This window comes from Bufo gargarizans, chromosome 3 (assembly GCF_014858855.1).
Source record: "Bufo gargarizans isolate SCDJY-AF-19 chromosome 3, ASM1485885v1, whole genome shotgun sequence".
Taxonomy (NCBI): domain Eukaryota; kingdom Metazoa; phylum Chordata; class Amphibia; order Anura; family Bufonidae; genus Bufo; species Bufo gargarizans.
In genome coordinates this window covers 401,932,491-401,946,920 of record NC_058082.1, presented here as the reverse complement: position 1 = coordinate 401,946,920, position 14,430 = coordinate 401,932,491, and the positions used below count along the sequence as shown (strand labels likewise).

General features: G+C 44.0%; 1 protein-coding gene across 1 annotated transcript in view; it reads right to left on the bottom strand.

Annotated features, from left to right (window-relative positions):
- Window positions 1-936: 936 nt before the first annotated feature.
- SORT1 (sortilin 1) overlaps window positions 937-14,430 on the bottom strand; it is a 114,341-nt gene continuing 100,847 nt past the window's right edge. The window contains exons 19-20 of the mRNA XM_044288323.1: window positions 13,533-13,653; window positions 937-1,639 (exon numbers count right to left, since the gene is read on the bottom strand). Of these exons, the coding sequence (XP_044144258.1) occupies window positions 1,625-1,639; window positions 13,533-13,653 (136 nt within the window). The 3' untranslated portion in view covers window positions 937-1,624. The remainder of the gene's footprint in view (window positions 1,640-13,532; window positions 13,654-14,430) is intronic.

The window sequence follows — 14,430 nt, the reverse complement described above, 5'->3', positions numbered from 1 at the left end:
CCGGAAAAGAACTGATTAGTTTTATCCCCGTTAATTCTGAATGGAGAGAAATCCGTACAGGATGCATCAGGATGTCTTCAGCGCAGACCTTTAAAAATGTGGAAAAAATAAACAGAAACGGATCAGTTTTTCCGTATGACAAACGGACAGACGGATCTGTTCTTGCAATGCATTTGTGAGACGGATCCGCATCCGGATAGTCTACAAATGCTGTCCGTTTGCTTGCAGATTGCCGAATCCGGCAGGCAGTTCTGGCGACGGAACTGCTTGCCGGATCACTTTGCCGCAAGTGTGAAAGTGCCCTTAGAATCTATTAGACATCATAACTTTGCCACCATGTGGCTACTCATGGTACTGTTGACCACAGGGTGACTGACTAATGCAGAGAGGTCTTGCAAACTGGGGCCAGTGACGTACCAGGATCTCTCCTTATTGGTGAATCAATATAAAGCTTGGTTGCCTTAGGTCCAAGGGAAAAGAACCGATAATTCCGCTTTTAGGCAGTAGGGGAGTTATCCCTATAATCTATGCTCACCCTGCCCAAGTATGGAAGTGGGTGGAGTCAAAAATAGGTAAACATAGATTAGGGAACAGCCACCGATAAGTGGGGCCACCCCTCTCGGGGCGAAGACTCTGCTTTAAGCAGGGTGAGCATAGATTATAGGGATAACTCCCCTACTGCCTAAAAGCGGAATTATCGGATCTTCTCCCTTGGATGTAAGTCAACCAAGCTTTATATTGATTCACCAATAAGGAGAGATCCTGGTACGTCACTGGCCCCACTTTGCAAGACCTCTCTGCATTAATCAGTCACCCTGTGGTCAACAGTACCATGAGTGGCCACATGGTGGCAATGTTATGATGTCTAATAGGTTCTAAGGTGATAAAAATCACTCATTTATATATTTTTATAATTATTATCATTTAGAGGTGGGAATTTTAACAGAATCAGTAAAGGTTAAGTTTTAAAGGGGTAATATTTACAATTCAGTGATTTATGTTTTTTTGGCCCCCAGAGACATATTATAATTTAGTTTTTCCTCAGGGAATTTTGCTCTGTAATTTTCACAAGCTTTACAAATGCTAGATCTGTACAGAACAAAGTTCCTGCTCGGTATGAAGGGTCCAAACTGCATCCCTAGGACACATAAAATAAATGATCAGTCCATTCCATGTAACCAGTTCTAAAGATGGAGGGAGCCAATGACTGATACCCTTCAGCTCATGTCTGTACAGAAAATAAAAAGGCTTTTATGTGACCTGAGCCAGAATTAAATGCGCTGGAATAAAGCATCTGTAGAGTACCAATTGCACCGCTTACTATATGATTTTTCTTCCACCAAATCACAGTTCCAGAAGGATGTTGTAAAAAAAAATAAAAAAAAAAATAAAAAAGCTATATTAAATTCATAGGATTCCTAGAACTTCAGCACCCAAGCAAGTTCTACATTTTCAAGTAATCATTTCACAGAACGTCACTTCACAGGCATCTGTTTACCCAGCAGTGGATAAAATAGGAAGGATCTGGAATTGTACTGTAACAGTAGTGTCCTCTTACAGTAAATCCATTTTAGAAACATTGTGAAGAATCTTGCACATGGTTCAGTCAATTATATTTTCAGCATCACTCCAAAAGATCCTAGAAAAAGAGAAAATTCACCAACATGATCAATGTAATAACACAAAAAAAAAAAGAAAAAAGAAAAATCTGTTCATGTGCACAAATTAATAGACCCCAGCTACAGCAACTAAAGGGAGATTTTTTTTTTTGTTTTACTACTGATGACCTGTCCTCAGGATAGGTCATCAATACCAGATCAGCAGGGGCTGACACACAACAGCCCTGCTAAGCTGCTGTTTGAAGAGAAGGCAGCGCTTGAAATGTTTACCTGCTCTGTTCACTGGAGCAGACCGATCTGTCCTATAGAAGTGAATCGGGACTCCATACTTGTAATTACACTGCTCGCAGCTGCAACTGTTGTGGCGGGCAGGTAAACAGAGCAGAGAAGGCAGCCTCACATCTGCCACTAGCACTTTCAGGACAAAACCACTTTTTCACAGTAAGGCCTCCTGCACACGACTGTTCAATTTTTTGCAGTCCGCAAAACACGGAAGCCGTCCGTGTGCCTTCTGCAATTTGCGGAACGGAACAAGCAGCCCATTGTAGAAATGCATATTCTTGTCCGCAAAAAGGACAAGAATAGGACATGTTATTTTTATGTTTTTGCGGGGCTACGTAGAGGAGCAACGGATGCGGACAGCACACGGAGTGCTGTCCGCATCTTTTGCGGCCCCATTGAAGTGAAGAAGTTCGCACCTGAGCCGCAAAAACTGCGGCTCGGATGCGGACCAGAACAACGGTCACGTGCATGAGGCCTAAAGCAGATGAGAACAGTTTTTGAAGTTGTAAGGCCTTAAGGGGAATCTCTGGGTGGGTGCCATTTCTATTATGGAGAACGGTTGATATACTGTACGTGACGACTACTGTAGGCTAGACAGCGCTTCACTTGATTTCTTGGGAAAATATATGAAAATTATTACAGGTTAATAAAAGCTAATCTGCATCCCCAGAAACCCAGTGGGGCATCGCCTGGCCTACAGTATTGCATATACGTAGTCAGCATACTGGGCACTCTCCATAATGAGAAAGAGTACCCCTTAGACAACGAAATATTACATATTGTTGAGGAACACACATTTGTATACTAGTCTCTCCCTTTACGAAAAAGACAAAAAAAAGGTCGCTGAGCCTTAAAGTGGTAGTCTCACCTCACCATATGACTTATGTGTAAAATGCTAATATAAGTCACTTACTAATTAACTTTATTTTTCAATAATAGCTCCTGTCTTTAGTATCTTGACTTTGGCTTTACGCTATACCATGCTCGTCTCTAGGGGTTACGGCCACCTCTGCAATGTAGTAGCGGTGGCCAGGAAAGTGCAAGAAACATAGAAGGTCAGCCTTTCTGGTGGCATGCAGGCACAGTAGCTCCTTTAGCAGATACTCCACTCCCCGGCCACATCGTATTCCCGCGCACACAAAGGCAAGGAGTGGGATTACAGTGTACCCCCTTTCCTGTGCTGCCAATCATAGTTGCAGGGACCACCCCCTAGAGCGGCGAAAGTCTGGGACTGAAGAGCACAAGTAAGGAGGGGAGACAACCCCTTTAACCCTTAGGATACAAGAGTTTGTTTTTCGTTCATGCCTTTTAATTTTTCTTCCCAATTTTCCTTGAGCCACAACTTTTTTTATATTTCCGTTCACATAGCTGTATGATGGCTTATATTTTGTAGGACAAGTTGTACTTTCTAATGTCACCATTAATTATGGCATACAATGTAGTGGGAAGCGGTAATTTTTTTTCCAAGTGGGGTGGAATTGGAAAATTCCTCCATTTTACGGGTTTTGTTCCCACAGCGTTCTGTTTGTGGCAAAACTGACCCATACTCTTCATTCTCTGGGTACGATTACAATGATACCCCATATTCATAGTTTTTTTTATGTCAAAATAGTGTAAAAATAAACTAAAACTTTGGGTGGCAAAAATCTTTTTACATTATCATATTCTGAGCATCATAACTTTTTTATAGTTCTATCTACAGAGCCGTGTGGGGGCTTATTTTTTGCGGGACAATCTGTAGTTTTTATTGATACCATTTTGGAGTATGTGTGACTTTTGGATCACATAAAAAATTTTGGGGTAAGAGAAGCAATAAAAAAAATAGCAATTTGGCCATTTTGGCATATTTTTCCGTTACACCATTTTTATATTTTAACAGTACAGGCATTTTCGGTTGTGGCGATACCCATGATGTTTATATTTTTTGTTATGTAGGCATTTATTTTATTATATGGAAAGGGGGGCAATTTAAACTTAAATATAACTGTTTTGTAATGATTTTGAAGCCTGTATATGAGCGTACAAAATGCATTTTTTATTTGTGAACAATCATGGATTTTTAAAATGCATTTATTACTAACTATTGCTCGCTGTTGTGGTGTCAATAAAAGGAGTTGCAGCATGAATGCCCTTAAGCCTCATCAGCAAGGGTGAGCACATTTAACCTTCTCAGGACCGCCGCACGCAGGATTGCGTCCTGGAGGCGGCCCTGTTGTTCCTCCTGGGCGCGCCATCTCACGAGAGGCGAGATTTCCTGTGAACGTGCGCACACAGGAGCGTGCGTTCACAAGATCGCAAGGTAAACCAGTGGATCATTCGCTGGCAGGCTGTAGATGTGATTTTTTAACCCTTGAAAGGTATAATCAGACGCTGTTTTGTTAACAGCGTCTGATATACCTGCTACCTGGTCCTCTGGTGGTCCCTTTTGCTTTGATCGACCACCAGAGGACACAGGCAGCTCTGTAATAAGTAGCACCAAACTACACTACAGCCCCCCCCCCCCCCCCCCCGTCACTTATTAACCCCTGATCACCCCCCTGTAAGGCTCCATTCAGACGTTCGTATGTGTTTTGCGGATCCGTGGATCCACAAAACACGGACACCGCGGATGTGCAAAACACGGACACCAGCAATGTGCTTTCCGCATTTTGCGGATCCGCACATTGCCAGAACTATATAGAAAATGCCTTTTCTTGTCCACAATTGCAGACAAGAATAGGACACGTTCTATAGGCTCTACAGAAAACGCAGTGTTCGCCCGATCAGGCCTGATCTTGTGTGCACACTTGCGTTCAGTCCGCCCCACCGCAGTGACAGAAATATTTTTTTTATGATCACTGCAAAAACACAGTAAAATCGCTGCGGCGCTATTAAGATCACTTTTAAGGGGCATGGCGAGTTCATAGAAGATTTTTTTTTGGCACAAGTTAGCGGAATTTTATTTATTTTTTCTTACAAAGTCTCATATTCTACTAACTTGTGACAAAAAATTAAATCTCACATGAATTCACCATACCCCTCACGGAATCCAAATGCGTACATTTTTTTAGACATTTATATTCCAGACTTCTTCTCACGCTTTAGGGCCCCTAAAATGCCAGGGCAGTATAAACACCCCATAAGTGACCCCATTTTGGAAAGAAGACACCCCAAGGTATTCCGTGAGGGGCATGGCGAGTTCCTAGAATATTTTTGTTTGGCACAAGTTAGCGGAAAATGTTTTTTATTTTTCCCTTACAAAATCATTTTCCGCTAACTTGTGCCAAAAAAAATATATATTCTAGGAACTCGCCATGCCCCTCACGGAATACCTTGGGGTGTCTTCTTTCCCAAATGGGGTCACATGTGGGGTATTTATACTGCCCTGGTATTTTAGGGGTCCTAAAGCGTGAGAAGAAGTCTGGAATCCAAATGCCTAAAAAAGCCCTCCTAAAAGGTACTCTTTGGAATTTGGGCCCCTTTGCGCACCTAGGCTGCAAAAAAGTGTCACACATGTGGTATCGCCTTACTCAGGAGGAGTAGGGCAATGTGTTTTGGGGTGTATTTTTACATATACCCATGCTGGGTGAGAGAAATATCTCTGTAAATTGACAACTTTGTATTAAAAAAAAATTTAAAGCTGTCATTTACAGAAATATTTCTCACACACAGTATGGGTATATGTAAAAATACACCCCAAAACACATTGCCCTACTCCTCCTGAGTAAGGCGATACCACATGTGTGACACTTTTTTGCAGCCTAGGTGCGCAAAGGGGCCCAAATTCCAAAGAGTACCTTTTAGGAGGGCTTTTTTAGGCATTTGGATTCCAGACTTCTTCTCACGCTTTAGGACCCCTAAAATACCAGGGCAGTATAAATACCCCACATGTGACCCCATTTGGGAAAGAAGACACCCCAAGGTATTCCGTGAGGGGCATGGCGAGTTCCTAGAATATATATTTTTTTTGGCACAAGTTAGCGGAAAATGATTTTGTAAGGGAAAAATAAAAAACATTTTCCGCTAACTTGTGCCAAACAAAAATATTCTAGGAACTCGCCATGCCCCTCACGGAATACCTTGGGGTGTCTTCTTTCCCAAATGGGGTCACATGTGGGGTATTTATACTGCCCTGGTATTTTAGGGGTCCTAAAGCGTGAGAAGAAGTCTGGAATCCAAATGCCTAAAAAAGCCCTCCTAAAAGGTACTCTTTGGAATTTGGGCCCCTTTGCGCACCTAGGCTGCAAAAAAGTGTCACACATGTGGCACTGCCGTACTCAGGAGAAGTAGGGCAATGTGTTTTGGGGTGTATTTTTACATATACCCATACTGTGTGTGAGAAATATTTCTGTAAATGACAGCTTTAAATTTTTTTTTAATACAAAGTTGTCAATTTACAGAGATATTTCTCTCACCCAGCATGGGTATATGTAAAAATACACCCCAAAACACATTGCCCTACTCCTCCTGAGTAAGGCGATACCACATGTGTGACACTTTTTTGCAGCCTAGGTGCGCAAAGGGGCCAAATTTCTAAAGAGCACCTTAAGGATTTCACAGGGCATTTTTTACGCATTTGGATTCCATTTTTTACGCATTTGGATACTTCTCACGCTTTAGGTCCCCTAAAATGCCTGAGCAGTATAAATACCCCACAAGTAACCCCATTTTGGAAAGAAGACACCCCAAGGTATTCCATGAGGGGTATGGTGAGTTCATGTAAAATTTTATTTTTTGTCACAAGTTAGTGGAATATGAGACTTTGTAAGAAAAAAAAAAGAAAAAAAAAATTATTTTCCGCTAACTTGTGACAAAAAATAAAAACTTCCATAAACTCGTATGCCCACCAGGGAATACCTTAGGGTGTCTACTTTCCGAAATAGGGTCATTTGTGGGGTGTTTCTACTGTCTGAGCATTGTAGAACCTCAGGAAACATGACAGGTGCTCAGAAAGTCAAAGTGCGTAAATTCACATTTTTGCACCACTATAACTTTTACCTAAACCAATAAATATACACTTATTGCATTTTTTTTTATCAAAGACATGTAGAACAATAAATTTTGAGCAAAATGTATATAGAAATGTAGTTTTAATTTTACAACAAAGTGAAAAATGTCGTTTTTTTTGCAAAAATTTCAGTCAATTTCGATTAATATAAAAAAAAGTAAAAAAGGTCAGCAGCAATGAAATACCACCAAATGAAAGCTCTATTAGTGAGAAGAAAAGGAGGCAAAATTCATTTGGGTGGTAAGTTGTATGACCGAGCAATAAACGGTGAAAGTAGTGTAGTGCAGAATTGTAAAAAGTGGTCTGGTCATTAAGGGGGTTTAAGCTAGGGGGGCTGAAGTGGTTAAATCAATTACTGTCATCCTCATTGGCCACAGAGGATTCCAATAACAAGCCCAGAAGCGCAAGCTTCCGTTTTTTTGACACTTTAGATGCTGGCATCTAAAGGCTTTAATTACCACGATCGCTGCATTTTTGCCTATCTCTCCAGCCCCGTACATGTGCGCCACTGGTAGTAAAACGGTTAAAGAGGCTCTGTCACCATTTAGTCTGGTAGGGTTGATATAGCCAAGTAAACAGATGCCCTTTTTTTGTAGGCGCCGGTGAAGAAATGTACACTTTTATTTTTATGCAAATGAGCCATTGAAGCACCAAGAGGCAGGCTTATACGGTTTGCGCACCACTCCACAGACGCCTCTGGTGCTCAATACAGACGCTTCCGTTGCTTCAAACACGCCCCCCTTCCATTGGATTGACAGCACTAGACTTCAGGTCTAGTGCTGAGTTCTTGCTGCTGCGCACTCATTCGCACTACATCTTCTGCTGCTTGCCAAGAAGTGAAGATGTTCAGTGTCACTACATCTGGAAGTGGAGGCACCACCAGACTCCTCTGCAGTCGCCTTCATTACCAGGTGTAGTGACGTCAACGTCGCGTGCATGCTAAACATCTTCACTTCTCGCAGCAGAAGACATGGTGCACACGTGCTGTGAAAAATGCCCCAGTGCTAGAAATCAGGCGCAAGAAGATTTCAATTACTTACCGGTAATTGGTTTTTCCTCTAGCCCCCACAGCGGCACGACAGGAGGATACTCTGCCTCCCCAGGGACAGGAAACAACGTGGAGATCTTTAAATACTCCCCTCCCCTTACCTGCTTCAGTAAATAACCGAGAAACTCTGGAATGGATGCAACAAAATTAATCTTTATGTGTTATTGAAAAATATACAAGGATACTCTCCGAGAAAAGACATAAAAAAACTTTTTCCTTTTTTTTTTTTTAAATAAAAAAGTTAGAATAATTACTGGGAGGGAAATTCCCCGTGCCGCTGTGGGGGCTAGAGGAAAAACCAATTACCGGTAAATAATTGAAATCTTTCCAAACGCCCCCCCCCCCAGCGGCACGACAGGAGGAATAACAGAGGAATCCCACCTCAGGGGGGGACAACAGCAGATAATACTCTGCGAGCAAATGATAACTCCCTGCTCTTCAACACGTCTAACTGATAATGTCTAAAGAAAGTAGAAGGTGACGACCAGGTGGCTGCCTGGCAAATTTGTTCTAACGGAACCTCCGCTGATTCAGCCCAAGAGGCTGCTGCAGATCGGGTTGAATGGGCTTTCAAGCCTGCTGGGGGAGGAACCTCCCTTAAGTCATAACAAGTCAAGATTGCCGATCTGATCCATCGACTAACAGATGCCTTGCTTGCTGCGTTCCCTTTATTTGGGCCTGCAAATTGAATAAACAGTCTGTCCGTTTTCCTGAGATCTTCCGTAGCCTTCAGGTAGGCAAGGACTGTTCTTCTTACATCCAGGTTATGGAATCGTCTTTGCTCCTGACTGCCTGACGAGGATCCAAAGGAAGGGAGGGACACCTCCTGAAGACAGTGGAACTTAGAGACCACCTTAGGATAGTACTGAGACATTCTCACTATTTTTTACCTATCATCCTTGATGGACAGGTACAGGGGCCTGCACGAGAAGGCCTGGATCTCCCCCACCCTCCTAGCCGAGGTGATGGCTGCTAAGAAAACTGTTTTAAAGGTAAGTAACTTTAGAGATATTTCAGATAAGGGTTCAAAAGGACTGTCTGATAAGGCTGCTAAGACTAGATTCAAGTCCCAAGGGGGGACAGTGGACCTCACTATTGGTTGTTTTCTCCGAGCTCCTTTCACAAATCTCTTAACAAGGTCTACCTCCGCTAATTTAATATCAAGTAAGGCACTCAAAGCTGATATGTGGACTTTTATAGTGCTTACCCTTAGCCCCTTCTGTAGACCTGACTGGAGGAACTCTAAGTGATTACAAGGGGACCTCTGGTATCCCCCCCTGGGAATTTTCTGAAAGACTGCCAGATTCTGTCATAAGTCACCTTCTTGCGACTATAGAGAATTAGGGAAATTACTGCGTCCGAGAGGCCCTTTCCCTTTAATATCTCCCGCTCAGTCTCCATGCTGCCAACTGAAGTTGTGTTGTCTTGGGATGCCATACTGGGCCCTGGTGAAGGAGATCCGGGATGTTTGGTAGTCTCCACACGTCTCCTGCTGACATCCTCACTAGGAGAGGGAACCACGATCTCTTGGGCCAGTAAGGAGCGATCAGGATCAGCTTGTGGTTCTCCTGTAGTACCTTTTGCAGTACTTTGGGGATTAACGCAAAGGGAGGAAAGGCATACAGGTTTACCTTTGGCCACGGGTGGGAGAGAGAGTCCACTATGTGTGGGTGATCCGTATAGGCTAGAGAGCCGAACTTCTCTACTTGTCTGTTTTGACGCGTGGCGAACAGATCTATTTCTGGAAGGAACCATCTTTGCGCCATCTGATGGAATATCCTTGGGTTTAAGGACCATTCCCCTTCCTTTAAGATATCTCTGCTGAGAAAATCCGCGACTGTGTTGTCTTCTCCCCTTATGTGAACTGCCGATATTGACAGTATGCTCCTTTCTGCCCACTGGAAAATCTCTCGAGACCCTCGCTAAGGATGGGCTTCTTGTGCCTCCCTGCCTGTTTAGATAGGCCACAGCTGTGGTGTTGTCTGAGAGTATTCTCACTTCTTTCCCGCGGATCTCTGAGTGAAGGGCCTTCAAGGCCTCCCAGACTGCACTTAACTCCCTCAGGTTGGAAGAGGCTAGGATTTGATCTCCTTGTCAGCCCCCCTGTACTACGGACCTGTCTGAAAAGGCCCCCCAACCGTTCTTGCTGGCATCTGTAGTAATAGTGACTACATCTGTTTGTTGCCACAGAACGCCTGCGTTTAGGTTCTGGCTGATCAACCACCATATCACGGAATCTCTTACATATTGAGGGACTCTTACCCTCCGCTCTAGTGAAGCTCTGCTCTTGTCCCATTCTCTGAGCATAAAAGACTGAAGGGTTCGTGAGTGAGCCTGAGCCCACTTTACTGCTGGGATAGTTGAGGACATCAGACCCAAGATCTTCATTATTGACCTGATTGTCACTCTTGATTTGCTGCGGAATAGAGTAAATTCCTGCTTGATAGTCTGAATCTTTTCCCGTGGGAGGAAGGTCCTCATGAGACCTGAGTCCAGCAGCATTCCTAAAAAGATCTTTCTTCTTTCGGGCCGGAGGTCTGACTTTTCTATATTTATCAGCCACCCCAGATCCGTTAGGCTTTGCTTCATTAAATCTATTTGTTCTACTAGAAGACTCTCTGATGCAGCCGCTATAGGGAAGTCACCCAAGTAAGGCACAACTAATATGCCCTTTAGATGAAGGTCTGCTATCACCTCCGCCATTACTTTGGAGAAGACTCTTGGTGCTAACGTAACGCCGAAAGGAAGGACCTGGAATTGATAATGGAGTACCACCGAATCTTGTTGTACTGCAAATCTGAGGAATTTCTGATGCTCTCTGCAGATTGGAATATGGTAGTACGCGTCGGTGAGGTCTAGGGTTGCCATAAAGGTGTTTCTCTGTAACAGACTTATAGTGGATTTTATGCTCTCCATCTTGAATCGTTTGTAAAGTAGATGTTGGTTCAGTCCCTTTAAGTTTATAATGGCTCTGTATGAGCCGTTTGGTTTTTTGACTAAAAATATAGGGGAATAATAACCTGTTCCCTGTTCTGCTGGGGGAACTGACACTATAGCTTCTTTTTGCAAGAGGATCTTTATCTGATCTAGTATTAATGCTTGGACTGGATCGGCTTTTTTGGTGATGTGGAACACCTCCTGGGGAACAGTGGAAAACTCCAACTTTAGGCCTGATGAGACTACATCCAACACCCAGGAGGAATTGGAGATATTCTCCCAGGCTGGGAGGAAGTACTTCAGTCTTCCTCCTACCCCATTGTTTTGATGACTTTTGGGAGGAGTCAGAGGGGTTGAATAAAAAACCTCGACCTCTTCCTCTTCCCGAACGCCACCAGGGAGAAAAATCTTTCCTTTTCTGGTCTTGTCTGCCCCTGGAAGTAGGAAAAAACTGTCTCTGACGAAAATTCCTTTATTCCGAGGGAAACCCCTTTTTGTCTGTGGCCTTTTCTAGGATGTCGTCCAGGACTGACCCGAACACCCCATCACCTTCGCAGGGGATGCCGCAGAGCTTGTTCTTGGATGCCGCATCACCTGACCAGGACCTAAGCCCTACTGCCCTTCTGGTGGAGTTTGAGAGGGCCGCAGATCTGGCTGCTAGTTTAATAGAATCGACCGAAGCGTCGGCCAGAAAATTTGCCGCCTGTTTAAGAACTGGCAGAGATGCTAAAATATCCTCTCTAGGGGTTCCTGATACTAGGTGTTCCTCTAGTTGGTTTAACCAGATAGTCATGGACCTGGCTGTATAGGTTGAGGCTACACTAGGTCTAAGGATGGACATGGAAGCCTCCCATGACTTTTTTAATATGGCCTCGCTTCTCTTATCCATTGGGTCCTTTAGGAGACCTAAATCCTCAAAGGGTAAAGCTGACTTTTTCGTAATCTTTGCTACGGGGGCATCCACTTTAGGACATTTGTCCCAAGAGGACGTATCTTCCTCTGCAAAGGGATATTTTCTTTTTAGGACCCTAGATACACTTTGTCTCTTTTCCAAATTGGTCCATTCCTTATTAATTTAATAATATTAGAGTGGAGGGGAAACACCCTCTTTCTTTTTTCTCCCAAGCCCTTAAACATTAAATCCTGTATCGTTTTGGACTGTTTAGACTCCTCTAGGTTTAGGGTTGCTCTAATGGTCTTCAATAATGCTTCTGTGTCCTCAATGGAACAAAGAGGCTTCCCGGACTCGTCTTCAGAGGAAAGAGGTTCAGACTCCGAGGGGAGCTCCCCTTCATCAAAATCCTCTTCCTGATATTCCGACTCTAAAGTAGCAGGCATCTCGGTCATAGAAGTAGAAGGCTTCTGGGACGTGGCAGCTAGTCTTTGATCCACAGCGCTGCTTACTTCCTCCTTAATAATATTTCTAATATTGTCCAATAAGGAGGGGGACTCTTCCGACACAATTTTTTCCAAACATTTTGAACAAAGGGATTTCTTATAACCTGACGGTAAGGCTTTTTTACAAATGGAACATTTTTTGACTCGCTGAGACTCTGTGGACTTCTGAGCTTCCCTGACCTATAGATATAAGTCAGAATTTTTGTTTAAATAAACAAAGGGGGCTGTCTGTTAATAAAAGGAAAAGGCACAGTCCCTTATCCAGTGTGGAAGAAAGTAAGAATTTTAACCCCTCAGTGACACAGGTTAACACAGGCATTTATCATTTCCCCCAGAGGAGGGTAGCTTACCGGGCTGCCGGGCTTGGAAGGATCCGAGGGTCTGCGCATTGCGTCCTCTCCTGATGCCGACATGATGCAGGCTGCTCCCAGGACGCCGCCGATTCCCGCCGCTTTTTTGAATTTTCAGGGGAAGTGACGTCTTACTTCGGCGCCTGTGAGCTTGCGCTCACGTGACCCGCGATCCTGCTGCTTCCTCTCGCGATTATTTCAGCAAGGAAGCGCTGCCCGGGGCTACCTCCACCGGAGGACTTGTGCCTGGGAGACAGGGAGAAGCGCACCGCAGTCCTGCGATCCTGCCCCCCTATTCGACCTGCCAGCGACTTACTGATGGGAAACCCGAACGAAACTCCCACCAGTGGAACTCCACGCTTGTTCCCAGAGGGAACGGAAACAACTGGAGCAGGTAAGGGGAGGGGAGTATTTAAAGATCTCCACGTTGTTTCCTGTCCCTGGGGAGGCGGGGTATCCTCCTGTCGTGCCGCTGGGGGGGGGCGTTTGGAAAATCAGTGCTAGATGTGAAGTCTAGCGCTGTCAATCTAAGGGGAGGGGGGGGACTTGTTTGAAGCAATAGTATCTGTATTGAGCACCAGGGGCGGCGCTGGAGGGTTACTCAAACTGCATAAGCCCACCTCTTAGTGCTACAATGGCTTATTTGCTAAAAATAAAAGTGTACATTTCTCTACAATGCTGGGACCTAACCCAAAAAATAAATTAATAATAAGTATCATTTTACTCAGCTACATCAACTGTACCAGGCTATATGCCTGGCTTAATAGGGTTGATCCTGGTGACAGAGTCTCTAAGTACCAAACTAGGCTGCCTCCTTAAGGGGTTAGGGAACGGGAGACTGTTCTCCCTCTACATTGACACCAGCAGAGCGCAGCAATAATAATGAAATTCTTATAACTGCTTCTTTTTACCTCATCAGAGTCATCGTGGTAACCACTTCTCCTGCCCGATTCCACAATATTAGTATCCAAATGCTCATCACCTTGGGTATCCACATGCTGCCTCAAAACAGAGTATCTGTGCACAAGGAACCTGTGGAAAAATAGCACATCAGGCTTTATTTCCCCCATAATCTATAACCAGAAAGAAAAATACATTATTGCCCACTAAACTAGTGGAACTAATCCCTTAAAAGAGAAAAAATGAGCAAGAAAAACACTTTATTCACCCCTGTGGTCGCAACTAGGGATGTGTGAACTTGTGTGTCAAGTTTGGCGTACAAGGTTCAGGTTCGGATTATGTAAGAATTCAGTTATGGATTCCACTACCATGGACCACAAGGGCCCATTCACACGTCCGCAACCGTTTTGCGGTCCGCCAACTGCGGATCCGCCAAACACGGACACTGTGATAGACAAGAATAGTCATTTCTGTCGCTGCGGACAATAGGACATGCTCTATTTTTTTGCAGGGCCGTGTAATGGAAGTGCGGATGCAGACAGCACATTGTGTGCTTTACGCATCTTTTGAGGCCCCATTGAAAATGAATGGGTCCGCACCCCTTCTGCAAAATTGCAGAACGGATGCAGACCCATTCATGCAGACGTGTGAATAGACCCTTCGTTATGGCCCGTCGTAGCAGAATCCATAACGGAATTCTTACATAATCCGAACCTGAACCTTGTACGCCAAACTTGACACACAAGTTCACACATCCCTAGTTGCGACCACATGGGTAAAGAAAGTGTTTTTCTTGCTGATTTTTTGTGAGAGTGCTGCCATTTTTTAAAATTCTTATATTGTCCTGGATTTGTTGCCGGATCCATTGGCCTGTACCTCCATATTTATATTGATGTGCTGCCATTGTTA